The 18,146-nt window shown below is 41.7% G+C and overlaps 1 protein-coding gene across 1 annotated transcript in view; it reads left to right on the top strand.

Annotated features, from left to right (window-relative positions):
* Positions 1-17,267, top strand: part of PRTFDC1 (phosphoribosyl transferase domain containing 1) — a 97,225-nt gene extending 79,958 nt beyond the window's left edge. The window contains exons 5-9 of the mRNA XM_007445864.1: positions 9,020-9,037; positions 10,378-10,460; positions 10,945-10,991; positions 15,366-15,442; positions 16,521-17,267. Of these exons, the coding sequence (XP_007445926.1) occupies positions 9,020-9,037; positions 10,378-10,460; positions 10,945-10,991; positions 15,366-15,442; positions 16,521-16,568 (273 nt within the window). The 3' untranslated portion in view covers positions 16,569-17,267. The remainder of the gene's footprint in view (positions 1-9,019; positions 9,038-10,377; positions 10,461-10,944; positions 10,992-15,365; positions 15,443-16,520) is intronic.
* The last annotated feature ends 879 nt before the right edge of the window (positions 17,268-18,146 follow it).

Here is an 18,146-nt window from a genome sequence, read left to right as displayed (position 1 = left end):
TCTTTCCCTTTCTTTTCCTACTCACCCTTTCAGGTACCTTCTGAAAGGGAAGACTTTTCCTTTATTTGTCTGCTTTTCTCCTCTCATCTGTGCCTCAGCACCTAAGCACTTCAGTAAGACATTAAAACAGGTTTGTTGAAATGTTTAAAATTTAGGCAGGGAATAAAAAAAGGATATCTGGAGATTTTTTTCATTTCTCAGCACTTTGCCTTTTTTCCCCCTATTAAAAAGAATGTAGCCCAGGAGATTATGAGGCAGACGCCTCCGATGTTAATTTGGAGTTCCAAACCTGCCAGTGCTTAATAATAAAGTGAAAAACTGTTTGGGTTCTGACATAAATCCACGCATCTGGGAAGGAAGAGTTGTTTCATCAAGCAGATGGTCTTTGTGCAAATGTGAGTCTGAAATGCAAGTTCTGCCGTGAATGAAAGCGACACAGAATTTGTTTTTGTTCACCTCTGCTGACGTATCTTGTATTCATTATCCCTGAGCAACTTCAGCTTTCTAAGTAAAACGGATCCGTCTATTATACAAGCTTAATCTCTCATACTTGCGGTTGGTATTGTTTTGCAATGCCCACATGGGGAAAGAAAGAGCAGCCACATTTAATTTTTTAAAAAGGTATAATGACACTAGGAACACTGCAAAGCCACAAGGACTAACTACAGAACCACTTACTTTCCTCTCCTCGGAAGATAGCGTAGCATCTGAGTGTTAAATTGCTATCTAGTAGGAAATTGTGCCCCGCAGAAATTGGAATTAACTTGTTGGTGTTAATGTATGTATCACATGGCCACCATTTAATGTTACTGCATCAGTGCATAAAATATTATTTGATATTTGAGTATTTTATCCTAGAAAGATAAAATACTGAAAGCAATTTCCAGAAATTCAGAACGTCTAACAACCCTGGAGTGGTCTTAAAATGATAAGTCATTTTAGTACTTTGTTGTATGACACTGCCTTGTAAGTTTATTACACAAGAGAATTATTGTACCTTGTGCATTTACCGTGGAAGATGTCAATGTGGCAACTCTAAGAATCCCAAAGGAATGCCAAGAAAAAATGTGCACAGAAAAAGTGTAGTCTTTCTCTCCTACCTTCTAAAATCATCTTCTATTTTGTTTTAAAGTGATTTTCCCTCTTAAGTGAGCACTGGATATTCCCTTCCTTTAAGACATAGGATAAAGGTTATAATTTTTTTTAAAGAGAGAGAGAGAGGAGATTGAGGAAGGGGTCGTTTCTTACTGGGGGTGGAGTGAGCAGAGGAGGTAACAAGGCTGTGCCTCAGTTTCCCCACCTACAATTACTGCAAAGACCACCCCCATCATGAGAAAGTAGAAGTTGAGGTAGGAAAAATGGAAACCAGCCAGCAGTAAGTCGGAACAGGAGTGGGCTTCAGTTTTTTGCTAGCATGACAAATGATTCGTCCAGGTTACCAGGTGCTGTTATGTGGTGTCTTTCCACTCTCCGTGTGTGCCTAGACGCATTTCTATATACGTTCAGAGGTGTGCCGAGTAGAACCCCTTGGGCATCTTGGGTAAATGTTTTCAAGATGAATCACCATTGATAACCAGGTTCTCAGCTGTCTCGACATGCAGCTCGGGGTCCTTAGGCTCATGTCAGAAGGGAATGTTTAATGAGCCAGTGTAGACCACACTCTGTGCTTTCAAATATATCTTGAATCTGCCTATGTCTCTCCATCTCCATGGTAACCATCCAAATGTAGACCTTGCTACTCAAAGTGTGGTCTAGGGCAGGCATCAGATAAACTTTCCAGGTAAGGGCCAAATAGTAAATATTTTTCGGTTTTGTGGCCCATATAGTCTTCTGTTCAACGATTTCGCTCTGCCATCATAGCATGAAAGCAGAAAGCTGCCATAGATGAAATGGAAACCAATGGACATGGCTGTGTTTCAATAAAACTTTATTTACAAAAACAGGCGGCAGGCCAGATTTGGCCAATGGGCCATAGTTTGCTGACGCTTGGTCTAGAAACCAGCAAGGTCAGCACCACCTGGAGGCTTATTAGAAATGTAGTATCTCAGATCCCACCCCAGATCTACTGAATTAAATCTTCATTTTAACAAGATCCTGGACGTGATTCCTATCCACATTAAAGTTTGAGAAGACTAGTCTCTAGGGCGAGACTAGCTCTGTTCCTCTTCTGAGCTGCTGTGAAAGCCTAACCAGTCTGCCTGAACTTACCTTCACTTAACTATGCCACCCTGCAAACCATTCTCCAAGAAGCAGTCAAAGGGATCTTCTTAAAATACAAATTGGATCACATCACTTGCCTACTGAAAACCTTTCAGCAGCCTGTCAGTTAGGGTTGTCAGACTTAGTAAAAAAAAAACAAAAAAAAAGAAAACAAAGCAAAAAACAGGATGCCAAGTTAAATTTGAATTTCAAATAAACAATGAATAAATTTTCAGCATAAGTATGTCCCATGCAATATTTGGAACACACGTAAACTAAAAAGTTGTTCTTTATCTGAAATTCAGATGTATCTGGATGTTCTGTATTTTACCTGGCAACCCAGTGCTCTGAGATTACAGTCCGACCTCCTTATCACAGCCTCAAAGACCCGCGTGATCTGGCTCTGTCTCCCTCCCAACATCACGGTACAGCGTTCACCTCCACCTCGCAGTGCAGTCAGCACGCTGGCTAAGCTCCTTCCTGCCAAGACCTCGGACAAGCCGTGGCCTCCACCTGGAATCCACTTTCCTCCTATCCATCAGATTTCAGCCTAAAGGCTCCCGTATAAGGGAGGCCTTCCCCGACTGTCGGTCTGAAATGAGCACAAGCTCTTCCCCTCTAGCCGTCCCCCCGCCCCACATTCTCCATTGAGTCTCTATACCCACCCTGTTTCCACTGAAGCCTTTTCCATAATTTCCGGTGTTTATTTGGGGCTTATTTATTTTATTTGCCTATTTCCCCCACCAGGATGTCAGTGTGATGGCGGCAGGGACCATTCTATCCCAACATTGTACATGGTACCTAGTCTGCAACAGGTCGGAATAAGTATTTGGTGATCGAGTGAGTGCAGGCTCCTCTTTCTCTTAGATAGAAATCAGAAAGACCTCTTCAATTAAGTTTGGGAACGGGCGGACATGGCAGAAGGAAAGGGTAAATAGAAGCCCACCTGGTCACACGGAAGGACGATCAAACAGCTGGTTTGGTTGGGAATTGGATGAGTGATGTCGAGTGAGGGGACATTCTCTCTGTAGAAGCAGAAGGGCTTCAGTGTTCCAAGGGAGTCCAGGCTAGACAGAATTGGTGAGTGCTACACACCTGAGAGTGGAGGATGAAAAAAATTTCACTTAACCTTTGGAATTTCCTTTTCCTTAAAAGGATAAAGGCATTCATATGGCCTGCTCTGCTCATCCCTTCTTCAGACTTTCAGAAAAGGCATCCATTAAGAGTTTGAGAGAACTTTAAAAATAAATTTCAGGGATTTCCCTGGTGGTCCAATGGTTAAGACTCTGCACTTCCCATGCAGGGGGCGCGGGTTGGATCCCTGGTCGGAGAACTAAGATCCCGCAGGCCATGCAGAGTGGCTGAAAAAAGAAAGAAAAAAAAATTCAGAGGCCCTTCAGAGTTTTTCCATCATGCAGAATGTACACCAGCTGGGAAAAAAAACTTAAAAGGAAAAGGCACCCAACAATGAGTGGGTCCTTCTATTAATGGTGGTAGAAGAAAGTCTGAAACTGTAATAAGTATCTGCCTGGGATGGAAGATGCTTTGGGTGAATATCTGCGTTGCAAGGGTTGTTACAAGCCATCAGCTAACTTATCCCTTCTCATAGAGTAATCACAATTTCTCAATCAACAAATTTACATTGAAGTTATACTTATCATTATATTATTACTCTGCCATGTACTTATTCAGGCCTTCTTTTTTTTTAATGCTCGGTACCCAGAGAAGAACTTTAGGGGTTCTTTCCACACAAGACTGTTTCCTTGAGCTTAAAGAAGTCCAAAGAAGGAATGATTCCTTAGGACTGTAATCGCTTAGAGAAAAGAAGGTGAGGTTTTACTTGGGACCAGAACGTCTGGGAATAGCACGGAAGAGGGAGAGAGATTAGCATGTGGAAAGGGGGAGGAAGGGGAGGGAATAGCGGAGCCAGAGGACAGGAGTGGCCCAGTGTGACTGAAGGAAATTAGTCAAAAACAGGAAAACGATAATTTGAAAAACTGAAAATGTCGACTGAATTTGGTTTATAGAATATGTTGAATAACTAGTGTAACCTGCTTGGAAAAGCAAAGAGCCGCAAAAGTTGCTGAGCCGTGGTGACATCACGAAGCTGTGTTTTGGGGAAAATGCACCTGACGGGAGGGTAGAATTAACTGAAAGAAGGGAGAGACTCCAGGTAGAGAAACCAGTTAGGAGACCACTTGATTGTCCACTTGATTGATTGACTGATTGGAGCACTTGAACTACAGGAACGAAGTAGGGGGTGAAACAGAAGGAACAGCCCTCTCCAAAGGCGCAGGAAGGAGCTCAATGATTCCTGAAAGAGGGAGGGTTAGAAAGGATTTTTTTTAATCAAATTTGTTTATAGAAGGACTTTTAAAAACATGGGAAAATCACCTGTATAATTTTCCATGCATTGTAAACCCCATAACTGTACTATGTAACTTCTTAAGTCCTCTATAGATGTGCAAGTTAAAATGTTGGGGACACGGGTTCGTGCCCCGGTCCGGGAGGATCCCACATGCCGCGGAGCAGCTGGGCCCGTGAGCCATGGCCGCTGAGCCTGCACGTCCGGAGCCTGTGCTCCGCAGCGGGAGAGACCACGACAGTGAGAGGCCCGTGCACTGCAAAAAAAAAAAAAAATGTTTAGGAAAGGGAGATTCTAGACAGCCCCTGTGCTCCTTTCTGTTTCTTGCCTTCTTTTATTACCTCTTCTTCCTTCCTTCCTCCCTGCCTCCCTTCCTTCCTTTCTTTCTCCTTCCTTCCTTCCTTCCTTCTTTCCTCCCTCCCTCCTCCCCTCCCTCCCTCCCTCCTTTCCTTCCTCCCTCCCTCCCTCTATCTTACTTTATTTTATTTTACATTCTTTCTTTTTTCCTTCCTTCCCTCCTTTCCTTCGTCCCTCCCTCCCTCCCTCCCTTCCTTCCTCCTTTCTTTTTTTAAAGCAAAAGGGAGAAAACTCCCAAGAAAGGCTGGCTGCGTCATGGTTCTAAGTAGGTCACGGCAGTTGAATGCAGGGAGCCCTCAATGATTCAGTTCAGTGGCCCCTTCAGCTCACAGCATTAAAAGCATTTCACTTGGTGTGTTTAAGCTGTCTGCACAATGCGCTCTCTGGCTGATTTTTTTCAAAGTTGATTTAATCCTGGCACTTCATAAAATGTGTATATCCATCAAAGCAAGACTATTTTATTCATGTTCAAGAGAAATCTCTGAAAGGGTGGGATAAAACCAAACGCATGGAAACAGGCCCAAATCCAGCAATGGGAAAACACAGATGTGTAGGTTAAGTGCAAGATTTCAGGAGACGTGCCACCCCACCCCAAATAAGTTTCTAATCAAATGCCAGAGTGAAGCATCGGAACCTGCCAACATTTCCTCCTTGGCTGCCTTAACTGTTTAAATCATTCCTTTTAAATTGCATCTGACTAGGCTGAGAACAATAACGGAAATGCCCACCGACTGATGATTCTGGCAATTTTGTGAATTATCACATAAAGTGAAACGCTGGACTGCATGCCTTTCTCCATGGGGTTTATATTCACACTCCTGCGCACACTCAGCATCCACGCTCAGCTCACCATCATTCCTGCCATCATCCCTCTGCTGGGTGTGACCACAGCCGCAAAAATACATTGCTGTGGATTAGACTGTGGTGTGCTGATCATTTTGCATTTTGAAAGACTGAAAGGAATAACCTATTTAAGAAAACCATTTAGATTTGCATAACTCTTTCCTTCTTTCTTTTCTTCTTCTCTTCCTTCCTTTCTTTTTCTTTAGGAAACCCGATGGGATTAGCTTCGATCAGGATCATGCAATAGCAAAGAAAGGACACACTCTGGAGAGTCCCCATAGGATTTTTGCCTGCGGTTCCCAGGCTACAGATTTTACTGGCTTTCTGGGAGGAAGTGAGCTCGGTGTGATGAGATGACTAAGATGGGGGCTGGTGAACATCTCAGATTCAGTGATTGGAGTTAGCAGATTGGAAATGTTTAAGGGAGGCACAGTATGTTCTGAAAAATTCCCAAGGTTGCCCAGTCAAGAAAATAGGGATTTTAGAAGATTTCTTAAAGCAAAATTAAAAGCAATAGACATTAATAATAGCTCAGTTAACGAGGGATTATACATCTTTAAGGAGAAAAATGGAGGGGGTGTGTCAAAAGTATAATGAACTAGAGAAAGAAAGAAGGTCGGAATTGTTGATTTGTTCCACGGGCAGTTTTCTGAGCCCCGACTACATACCAGTCGCCATGTTACATGCTGGTCATATAAAGATGAATTAGTCGTTGTCTCTTAGCTTGTGGAGCTAATCTTGGTCCATTAAAGTATAAAGAGATTAGTTCTCTTGGACAATACTGAAAATGCTTCCAAAGTTGGGGTAGTCACTTTCTCTCTACTCAAAGAGGGTTTTGCAAGGCAGAGCCAATCTTCCAAAGGTACTAAAAGCATTGCTGTTTTTGGAGGTGAGCTTTTCACACAACAGGCAGTCCACTAAAAATCCAGGAGTCAATCCATATACCACTAATGAAAGAGTTTGAAAACACTGTTGATGTTCTCTAAAGGAAAATAAATATATAAGTAATGACTGCTCTGTAGAACTCACTAAAGAACTCGTTTTCTGCACAGTTCCCTTTCAAGAGCAGGTGGTTTCTCTGTACTCGTATTCCCATGCCCATCATTTAGGGGCCTGCTAAATAATTTTACTTTTTTAGTACTCTGCAGAACTCAGAAAGTCCTTTGCATTGTTACAGACTCTATTCTAAATTAAAAGAGATTAAAGATCCATTGCATGGTCTCAGGTTAGACAAACCAACTACAACAAAAGCCATCTGAAGGACAACTGGGAAAAGTTAAGTATGTGCTAGGTTTATATGATATTAAGAAATTATTGTCGAGGGGCTTCCCTGGTGGTGCAGTGGTTAAGAATCCACCTGCCAATGCAGGGGACACGGGTTCGAGCCCTAGTCCGGGAAGATCCCACATGCCGCGGAGCAACTAAGCCCATGCGCCACAACTACTGAGCCTGCGCTCTAGAGCCCACGAGCCACAACTACTGGGTCCACGTGCCACAAGTACTGAAACCCGTGCACCTAGAACCTGTGCTTCGCAACAAGAGAAGCCACTGCAATGAGAGGCCTGCGCACGACAATGAAGAGTAGCCCCTGCTTGCCACAACTAGAGAAAGCCAGCGCGCAGCAACGAAGACCCAATGCAGCCAAAAATAAATAATTTTAAAATAATAATAATAAATAATTGATTTTTTAAAAAGAAATTATTGTCGAATAAAGAAGTGTGATATACATATACAGTGGAATGTTATTAAGCCGTTAAAAAAAAATGAAGGGAATCCTGCCATTTTCAACAACGTGGATGGACCTTGAAGACATTTCACTAAGTGAAATAGGTTGGACAGAGAAAAACAAATACTGTGTCATCTTACCTATATGTGGAATCTAAAACAAAATAAAACAAAACAAAAGCCAAACTCAAAGGAAGACAGGTCAGATCTGTGGTTACCAGAGGCAGGGTGTGGGCCCAGGGAAGCTGGTCAAAAAGCACAAACTTCCAGCTGTAAGTCAGATAAGTCTAGAGATGTAGCATACAGCATGGTAACTCTAGTTAACACTACTGAGCGATATATGTAAAAGTTATTAAAAGAGTAAACCCTAAGACTCCTCATCACAAAGAAAAGATGGTTTTGCTTCTTTTACTTTTTGCTTGTATCATATCTACGTGAGAGGATGGCTGCTGACTAAATTTATTGCAGTAATCATTTCACAATATATCTAAGTCAAACCATCGTGCTGTACACCTTAAACTAACATAGTGGAGTATGTCAATTATATCTAGATCAAATGGAAAAAATGAAAAAAATAAATTATTGCCATTTTTGTTAGAGGTGCTAATACTTAGGCTATGTGTAATGTGCAATGTCATGATAACTTTAATATAAAATACGTAAGCATTTTTAAATACTGTTAACAGTTAGGAACACATCAACATCTAGAAAATCTTTAGACTTTTCTATTTGATTTTCATCATGTGTATGCATTACCTTGATTTTTTAAATGTATTTAATTAATTTTGACACTATATCTCTGGATTTGTGCCTATACAAATCCCACTTCCCAGCCACCACTATATCTTGTAGTTGAAACTAATCACTTCAAGGATGACTCTTGTTTTGCAAGGCTCTGAGCTTTCAAAAAAACAGATTTAATTATGTTCAGTGCACTTTAGTTAATTAGGCAAGAATGCAGACTAACAGTTTAAACAGCGTTTTCATTATAAGATTGAAACAAAAAGAGACTGTGAACTAGGACATTAAATTAACCAGGTATTCTCCCAGTATTCTGGTTGGTTAATAGGCATGGTTGATAAGCCTCAATCAAACTAAAAATGCACACCCTAACTAGTTGTGATGGGTTGATGGTTAAGAATATAGCAAATGCGTTCAGGATACCAAGGGGACTTCTCTGTCAGTGTGATCCACGGGGGATACCGTGGGCATGACCTATTTTAAAAATGGCAAAATAATCTTATATTTTAATGATAAAATTAAGATTCTTTAATGGATTTAATGAATAAAAAGACTGTACCTGTACAGACACCAATATTGCAGCACTCAGTAATTCCAGAAAGACTGTTAAAATGAATCTGGAAGCCTAGATTACCTCCAAACATTTGGGTTAGATGGACGGCGGAGGACCAGCTAAGCTGATTGTGAAATTCTAACTCTCAGCAAACTGTGTGTTTATCTTATGAGCCAGATTTGCCTCATATTCTAAATAGTTGTGTTTTTTGTTTTGCCTTGTTTTTTTTATTTCAGAATGTCCTCATTGTCGAGGTAAGCTGACTTTTCTTTATCCATACTTGGAAGCTGAAAGAATCCAATGGTGAGTTTCGAAATATAGAACCTGTTATCAAACTGGCCAAGGATTTATTGAATTCCCACTGTGTTTAGGGCTTTTCAAATTTACAGAATAGGAGTCAACTGGAATCACTGGCTTGAAATAACTGAGAATGGAAGCTTTGCAATAATAGTTGCATGGTACTTTATCCAGTTTTATATCTAATGCCACCCATATCTAAATTGGTTCTTATACCTATTTGTGAATCAGACATTTTTCACAGAAGAGAAAACTAGCCCACAGAAACAAAATTTTTTAATAGTAAAACCAAGGTTAGAATTCTCTTCACCCTTAATTCAGTGTTCTTGCTAATGTCCTCTAATGACTTGGAATAATTCTCCCTTTGGCATCCAAATCATAAATAGAATTAATCTAAAAATTTGCTATCCAGGGGAAATCTATAATTTAATTTAATTTGTTTTTCTGTTTAAAAAATAAAAAGAAGAAAGAGAGAACGGGTCCTGTAGCCCAGCAGGCCTGTCTTATCAGCTGGCAAAAACTCAGGGAAGCTGTTTTCAAGCTTTGGTTACAATTGCCTGAGTGCGCCACATGTATCTGCAGTTCTGCCTCACACATAACCCATGAAGTAGACCCTCTAGCCAAATGCATTGCCCAACCCTGGCTAAATCAGACCCGTTGTTTTGATAGTCAGCTCCTGACAGCTGATTTCTGTCCCACGGACAATCCATTTCGGCTGCCCATTCTACTCTAATTATGCAGCAGCTCATCAGCGGGGATGAGCCTCAGCTCACGGCAGCCTCGCACCCTCAGAACTCACAGGCTGTCACCAGCTGCTGTCCAGACACATCTCACTTCCCAGCCATAGAATCTCCTATTAAGTGAGGAGAACAAGGGGGGAGGCATTTATCCATTCAGCGTATTCAGATGTACATCCCAGGTCCATGAAAATTCATGCGTCCTGTGTTGTGTTACATAACCTCAGGGCCAAATTTAGTCCTTGAATGCGCGTGCACGAATCCAAATGCACTCAATAAAGAGCCCCACGTGCTTTCCAGACGCTGAACTTAGCCTTTCAACACAGCTCAAGGATTCTAGGAGGAAATAGTCACCAATATATCCCCCCCAAACCCAGCTTCCAGAAAGAAGCACCTGTCTAAAAAATATAACCGGCTCTGCCTCCTACTTTTACTCTAATTTGATGGCAGTTCTAATTATGATGCATTATTAATAAGGACTAGAATCATCTGTCTGGATGAAATGCCTTTTAATGCAGCCCAAAGGCATTTGGTTGAATTTGTCTGTCCTCTTTGCAAAGGATGTTGTCGGAACCGGGAGGACCATGAAAGCATTGCTCGGTAGCATAGAGAAATACAAGCCCAACAGGATTAAGGTAGCCAGGTGAGTGCCACATTCACATCATTGCTGTTTCTGTCTTTCCAGGCCAGCACGAGAGGGATGCTAACACAGGAAGCTGTTTCCAATGAGTGCAGTCAATTCCAGACCACTGACCCTTTGCCCTGGAGTGTTGTGGTTTGACCATACTGAACAAACAGCCCATTTGATCGCTAGCCTGAGAGAGAGGAAAGGGAAGAGGACATGCTTTGCTGTGTGTCTGAGCCCCTCTTTCCGATGCCTCTGTTAGTTGTTTCCAGGAGCAGCTGGCAGAGCCCCAGTGCCCGCGCCCCTCTGCCTTCCTTTTATCCAGAATCTCACTGATGAGGTGCCGCAGGAGGGAATTCAAGGGCTGTGCTCATGCCCCATGTGCCCGAGGGAAAAAAATGCACGTTTCAAATATATATTTTAATGATGTTCAATTCTATTTGCAATTCACAAACATTTCATCTGGATCACTAAAGCTTTTTTTTTTTTCTTTTAATGGTAGTTTGTTGGTGAAGAGAACACCTAGAAGTGACGGCTTTAGACCTGACTGTAAGTGGTTTTTGGGTTTTTGTTGGTTGTTTGTTGGCTGGTGGTGGTGTTTTGTATTTCAGAATCTTTGGTTTCCTTGTTGTTGGCATTCTTGTGAAACGGAAGCTATAAAGATTTGATGGTCCCATAAATGGTCTGTGGTCTCCCCAGCAATAGAACCCTCTACAACCAGAGGTTTTCATTTTCTAATTTGCATCTTTCCCAGGAACTGTGTTGTGTACACAGTTTTTATTTTTAGGTTTTCCATAGTACCTTCACTCCTAAGAACTCAGCTAAATTGGTTTCAGGGGGTAGAGGGAGATGTGACCCCCTCCTGGGCTGACTTGGATGCACAGGATTCCTGCCTTGGCCTCTGTCCCCACCAGTTGGACACAGAGAGGCACTGGGAAGGTTGAGAGGTGTTCTCCTGTCTCCAGGAGCTGTGAGCGGACAGCGCACAGCGCTGACCTTCAGCAAGCCTGAATTTTAGCGCAGAAGGGGAAATAGGAGACACCGCTCCATCACCTGCAAACACAAGTATAATAACACAGAGAATTAACAGAGCAAATATCTCTAGATACCATCTTCACACTTGAGTTCAGACACATGTTCTGAAGGACGTTGCTCATTTAAGGCACTTTCCTCCCTCCTCCCCAGGATACCAATAGTTCTGATGCCAGAGAGGATAAACAAGCTGCTTGATTATTTATTATTCTAACACTAGAGGCGATATTTTCTTCACTTGCACAGGCAGACTTCAGCTTGAGTTTTATGACTTACATTTGCACTCAAGCCTCTGGGATAATTTGGCTGCAGTTCTCATCAGCAGGCTGAACAAACATAAGCACAAGAAGCACACTATGGATGGGTAATGTGCCAGTGACACTGAACCAGTGATTCTTTATTCTAAAAACAAGTTTCATTCCTAGGCGGGGTGTATTAAATCTAGACAATGTCAGTTCCGGCCAGATAGACCCAATAGCATGTCCCTGTCCAGTTATTGGCTTGGGGAATGTAATCTGGATATAGTTAAGGTCCAACAAGGTTAATAAACAGAAATCTTCTAAGGAAATAATGTAAGATACTGTATAGAGAAGATTTCAACTGAAGTTGAAAGACATGCACTTCAGACATATCCAACTAGTTACAAATGTCTTGTGTCACAGCAACAGCATTAATAAAATAACAGCAGCTAACAGTAGTAAGAGATTTATTTTTTTAATTTTTAAAAATTAAAAAAAATTGAAGTATAGTTGATTTACAATGTCTTAGTTTCAGGTGTACAGCACAGTGATTCAGTTATACATATATGTGTGTGTGTGTGTGTGTGTGTGTGTGTGTGTGTGTGTATTCTTTTTTAGATTCTTTTTCCTTATAGGGGTTATTATGAAGTATTGAGTATAGTTCCCTGTGCTATACAGTAGGTCCTTGTTGGGTCTCTCTTTTATATATAGTAGTGTGTGTATCTGTTAATCCCAACCTCCTAATTCATCTCTCCCCTCCCCTTTCCCTTTTGGTAACCATAAGTTTGTTTTCTATGTCTGTGAGTTTGAGTTACCATATGATCCTGCAATCCCGCTCTTGGGCATATATCCAGAGAAAACTATAATTTGAAAATATACATGCCCAATGTTCATTGCAGCACTATTTACAATAGCCAAGACATGGAAGCAACCTAAATGTCCATTGACAGATGAATGGATAAAGAAGATGTGGTACATATATTCAATGGAATACTACTCAGCCATATAAAAGAATGAAATAATGCCATTTGCAGCAACATGATGGACCTAGAGATCATCATACTGAGTGAAGTAAGCCAGACAAAGACAAATGTCATATGACATCGCTTATATGTGGAATCTAAAAAAAAAAAAGATGCAAATGAATTTATTTACAAAACAGATTCTCACAGACATAGTAATAGATTATGATGTGCCTGACTCTGTTCTAAGGGCTACACAGAGATTAACACATTTAATCCTTGCAACATTCCTCTAAAGTAAGTGCTATTGCTGTGCGTATTTTACAGATGAGGAAATTGAACACAACCAGGTTAAAGAGTTTGCCAGGGTCACAAAGCTGTAAGTGTAGAGTCAGTATTGAACCCAGGCAGTCTGGTTGCAATCATGGCTTTTACTCTTGCCCTGCATCTGTAAGTAGCATCTGCCATTGCAAATATAAGGGTAGGAACTGCAGCCATTTACCAGCTAGAGGTAGGTCACTCTGATTCCTGGCTGTTTTCCTGTCCTGCTGATCCAGTGTTCTTTTTTTTTTTTTTATTAATTTTTATTTCTTTATTTTTGGCTGTGTTGGGTCTTCATTGCTGCACGCGGGGTTTCTCTAGTTGCAGTGAGAGGGGGCTAGTCTTCGTTGTAGTGTGCGGTCTTCTCATTGTGGTGGCTTCTGTTGTTGTGGAGTATGGGCTCTAGGTGCACGGGCTTCAGTAGTTGTGGCTCGTGGGCTCTAGAGCACAGGCTCAGTAGTTGTGGCTCGCGGGCTCTAGAGCACAGGCTCAGTAGTTGCAGCGCATGGGCTTAGTTGCTCTGTGGCATGTGGGATCTTCCCAGACCAGGGCTTGAACCTGTGTCCCCTGCATTGGCAGGCGGATTCTTAACCACTGTGCCACCAGGGAAGTCCCTGATCCAAAGTTCTTTTTTTTTTTTTTATGGCTGCGTTGGGTCTTCGTTGCTGCGCCGGCTTCCTCTAGCTGCGGTGAGCGGGGTCTACTCTTCGTTGCTCTGTGCAGGCTTCTCATCACTGTGGCTTCTCTTGTTGTGGAGCACAGGCTCTAGGCACGTGGGCTTCAGTAGTTGCAGCATGTGGGCTCAGTAGTTGTGGCTCGTGGGCTCTAGAGTGCAGGCTCAGTAGTTGTGGCACATGGGCTTAGTTGCTCCGCGGCACGTGGGATCTTCCTGGACCAGAGCTTGAACCCGTGTCCCCTGCATTGGCAGGCGGATTCTTAACCACTGAGCCACAAGGGAAGCCACAACGTTCTTTTACTCAGAAGGTTTGGCCTTCTGAATTGACTTTTCCCAGTCTGAGTTGCCACGCCTGTTTTAAGGATTGCATTGCACGCTGTAAAGTCATCATCATCCTTACAACCAGGGGTTCCTGGGATTTGCCAATATGCTTTTAGCTAGCTCAGAATCTCTGTGCTCTCTTTCTTCCCAGATTTCTGAGGCTTTGTACTTTTTGGTCCTTTCTCGTAATTGACTTTTTCCTTTATGCTCAATGACACCTTTTATATCCCCTGACATCTTTTCTTCTGCTCTGCTTCTTCTCTTTGATTATTTTTTCTCAAGAAACCTACAGTTTGGAGGGATCAAATAGGCTTCCTAACAGTGACACATAATGGAATCCTTAGAAGAATAAATCCCTCACCTCTAGCACTTTCTGCGAGCAAGAACCAGTTGGTTTCTCCATGTGGAAGCATCCTTGGTCAGGAGGACCAGAATGGTGGTGAATGGTCAGTGATGGAGATACATTTCTCTGGGCTGTAAGTCCACTGGCTATGCCAAAGTACTGTTTCATAAAAGTAAGCAAGTACATCTCTCGTTTGCAATACCGTAATAAACATAAGATTCCCCAATACTGGAAAGAATTTGAAAAATCATTGGGCTATAGTTTCAAGACCTAAAGAAGAAGAGCTATTGTATGTTCCTTAAGAATTCGTTTCAATAAAAATCATCTTTCTTTCAATATATTCATCCTTTGCTTAACCTAAGTATCTCCTACTGCATTTAAATCCATTTACTCCCATCCCGCCCTCAGTGGAGACAGAAAGCTAATTACTATCATCTGCATTATGGACTCGAACACTAGCATTAGAGTAATCCTTAGCATTGTCTTCCTCAGGCTGAGCAGTCCCTTTTCCTCTCATCTTGTCTCCCAGGTTTTGCTTTCCAGCCCTTTATCCAGCCGAGGCCGCTGAGTGCCGTGGGAGGATGGCTTCCTATTGCAACAGCCTGTGCCCCTATTCATGTATTACAGCATTGGAATACCTTCCAATACCTTTGAACTGCACTTCATGCTTTGCAGTGTTTCCTTTGGCATGATATCATTGGATACTGCTTGCTTTGGAACAGCAGGGCTGCATGCCTGACGCATGCACACTTCTTGATATCCACGGGGCTGCCTGAGCCCTTGCTCAGCTCTGTCTACCGGAAGTGCAGTCATTTTTCACTGTCTGTTTGCTGGTCGTCCTGTCTCCCTGAGTAGAGTCACTCTGGCCCAGGTCCTACTGGGCTCATCCTATGCATTGTCTGTCACTTTTCTCACTTACTTCTGCCTAATGGAAGGTCGTCATAGGTTAAGTGCCAACAGTAGCATATGGTGGCTTTATACTTATGTTATTTAAATTGTGTTCCTTTTATTTCCCCCCCCCCCGCTCAGATGCTGGATTTGAGATCCCAAACTTATTTGTGGTGGGTTATGCCTTAGATTACAATGAATACTTCAGAGATCTGAACGTAAGTCTTGCATGCAAATCCCTAGCCCCCTTTACACACGAACTTAACAATGACATCAAGTTAACAAATTTTTGCAATAGCCATAATGATGGCTGCCATTTATTGAGTGTCTTCTGTGTCAGGAGTATTCTGGGCACTTGGCATTCGTAATCCCAGTGAGTTTCCACCACTGCCCAGCAAGGTAGGTATTAGGTTGTTGGAAGCAATTATGATTGTCTCTATTTTGTATGAAGGAAATAAGGAAGTTAAAAGCAGAAAGATAGCTTGTTACTGATTTTTCTTCATCGTCATCGACTGTGTCTCCTCTCAACCATACTAACAGTCAGTATTCAATAAACTGTTTAGTGTCAGTGCTTGAAATCTAGAAGGTTCCAATTACAGCAGCATGTAGCTCATAACTCTTACCCCTTTGGGAGAAATCATTTTAACCCCCAAATGTATGACACTATCGTTGCTGAATGATCTGGAGGTAAACATCTTACCCAAAGTGGACCAGTCCGTGTCTCTCTCCTAGGATTTAGAAACCTAAACCAAACGCCACAGAGACCAAGGGATTTTGGACTTAAGCCTTGGGCTGAGGTCTGGAGCCACCCTGGTTCCTGCCTTCCAGTTGCTTCATTGCTCTGCTCTTCCTCTACCTCTGCGAGCTACCCCAGTACCCTACCGATAACACCCCCTCCTTTTGCTTATGTTCACCCAACACCATTTCTGTTGCTTGCCATCAAAATATTTCTGACACATTTCGTGCTACCCAAAAAGGGTCAAAGGAGAGTCAATACTTGCTACCCAAAAAGGGTCAAAGGAGAGCCAAGATGCAAACATATTATAAACCTGTCACAGTACAGTACTATATAGCCGATTGTGTTAGGGTACCTAGGCCAAGATGCAAACATATTATAAACCTGTCACAGTACAGTACTATATAGCCGATTGTGTTAGTTGGGTACCTAGGCTAACTTTGTTGGACTTATGGACAAATTGGACTTACGAACGCACTCGGAATGGAGCTCGTTAATATGTAGGGGACTTATTATATTTTGTTAAGAGGCTGATGCATTTAAATCCTTTATTGTTTCAGCACATATGTGTGATCAATGAACACGGCAAAGAAAAGTATCGAGTCTAAAGAAGTAATTTTCACCATCGAATCTACAGATAACATCCTACTTATGACTACACTCAGGAAGCCAGCATGTAAAGTTTGTCTCCCAGGCATGTTCACTCAGCAGGATTTAAAAGGAAAAAAATTTTTTAATGAGCGAGCTTTCTTTTCTGAGATTATAACGTAACATGAAGAGTCCCAAAGGTTCTCAAGGAAAAGAAAGCAATTCTTTTATTTGACTTGTTCCAAATTAAACACTCTGCCTTGCGACTCAAACTGCCTTCGCACCCCTGAGATACACCTTCTTTTGTTCTGATAAAGTCGTTATGCTTGATTACTATACCGCCACCTAGTTACTCAAATATTTTTCACTTAACTTTTTTTTTTTTTTAATACTTTACTTTGGTAATATTTTGCAATCTTAAAACCTGGAAGCCTTTTTATTGAACCTCTGAGCCCATGTACTGGAACTGCAAGTAGATTCCCATCCTAATAATGGAGGGAAAGGACAATTTAATATAAATTTCTGTTTGCGCACTTCTGACAGGCCATTATTATCTGCTTTGACAAAGTCTTTCTGAACAGCAGCGACAGTGAATCTTAATGATGTTATGAAATGGGCTTCGCCCGGTGCTCTTGATTGGAGCTTCCGGTATGTGATAACGGTATGTCATGTATGCTTGGATGTACTCAACTGTGTTTAATACTCTGAATTTTAATTAGGAAAAATACAATGGCAGCAAGGCCCTGGTTTCTAGGCGGCATCCTTTTATTCATGCAGGACATGAGAAACAGCAAATCGGGGTGGAGGGAGAAGTGTTTTCAGTGCTCAGAACTGAGCAAGTATAAATTTTTCATGTATTTCCATCAGAGGGCAAGACACTATTATGTATTATCCTAAAGAAGAATACAGAGGTTGAATTATTTTTTTAAGTGGCCTTATGAGACTGATCACACGACCCAACACGCTATAGAAAACTAGGATACTTAAGAAAGTTTTTCCTGAATAACATTTTTTTCCATTTCCACTGTTTTATGAGAGGTTTTCTAATTTATGGGGATTTTAATAGAAAATAAACTTGAGTGCCAACAGAGCTGTTTTTTCTCACTTCCTAAAAGGAGCAAGTGCAAAATAAATAACTAAGCAGCCTTTGTTTGGTTCTGGACCGTATGTGGTGTATTGTTATCGGGTTCCAGCTTCCTTTAAACTAATAAAGAATAAGAAAACTTGTTATGTCTCATAACTGCTTACTGTTTTTCTTCCGCCTTCAGATTTTTTATATACTTTCAGCCATTAAATTGTGTGTGAGCCAGTAGCTTAAATATACGACTGCATACATCTTCCCTGTGGCTTTAGTTTTGTTAATCTGGAAAAAATCCAGTATATGCACCAGTATAAGCAAACGATTAAGCCAGGCTTGATCCGCTGCTTTTTTTTTTTTTTTCTCCTTAAGCTTGTTTGTAAAAACAAGGAATTTTAGTTGTAAAAGAAGATTTTCCTGCATATCTTTGTTCCAGTCAGAGAAGAAAATAAACCACACCCAGCTATCCCAAGGGGCAAACCAGCAAAGGGAATTCCTTCTGGCTTTGTTCCACAGACAA

This window comes from Lipotes vexillifer, unplaced genomic scaffold (assembly GCF_000442215.2).
Source record: "Lipotes vexillifer unplaced genomic scaffold, Lipotes_vexillifer_v1.1 scaffold738, whole genome shotgun sequence".
In the NCBI taxonomy this organism is placed as follows: domain Eukaryota; kingdom Metazoa; phylum Chordata; class Mammalia; order Artiodactyla; family Lipotidae; genus Lipotes; species Lipotes vexillifer.
This window is presented reverse-complemented; position numbering and strand designations above follow the sequence as displayed.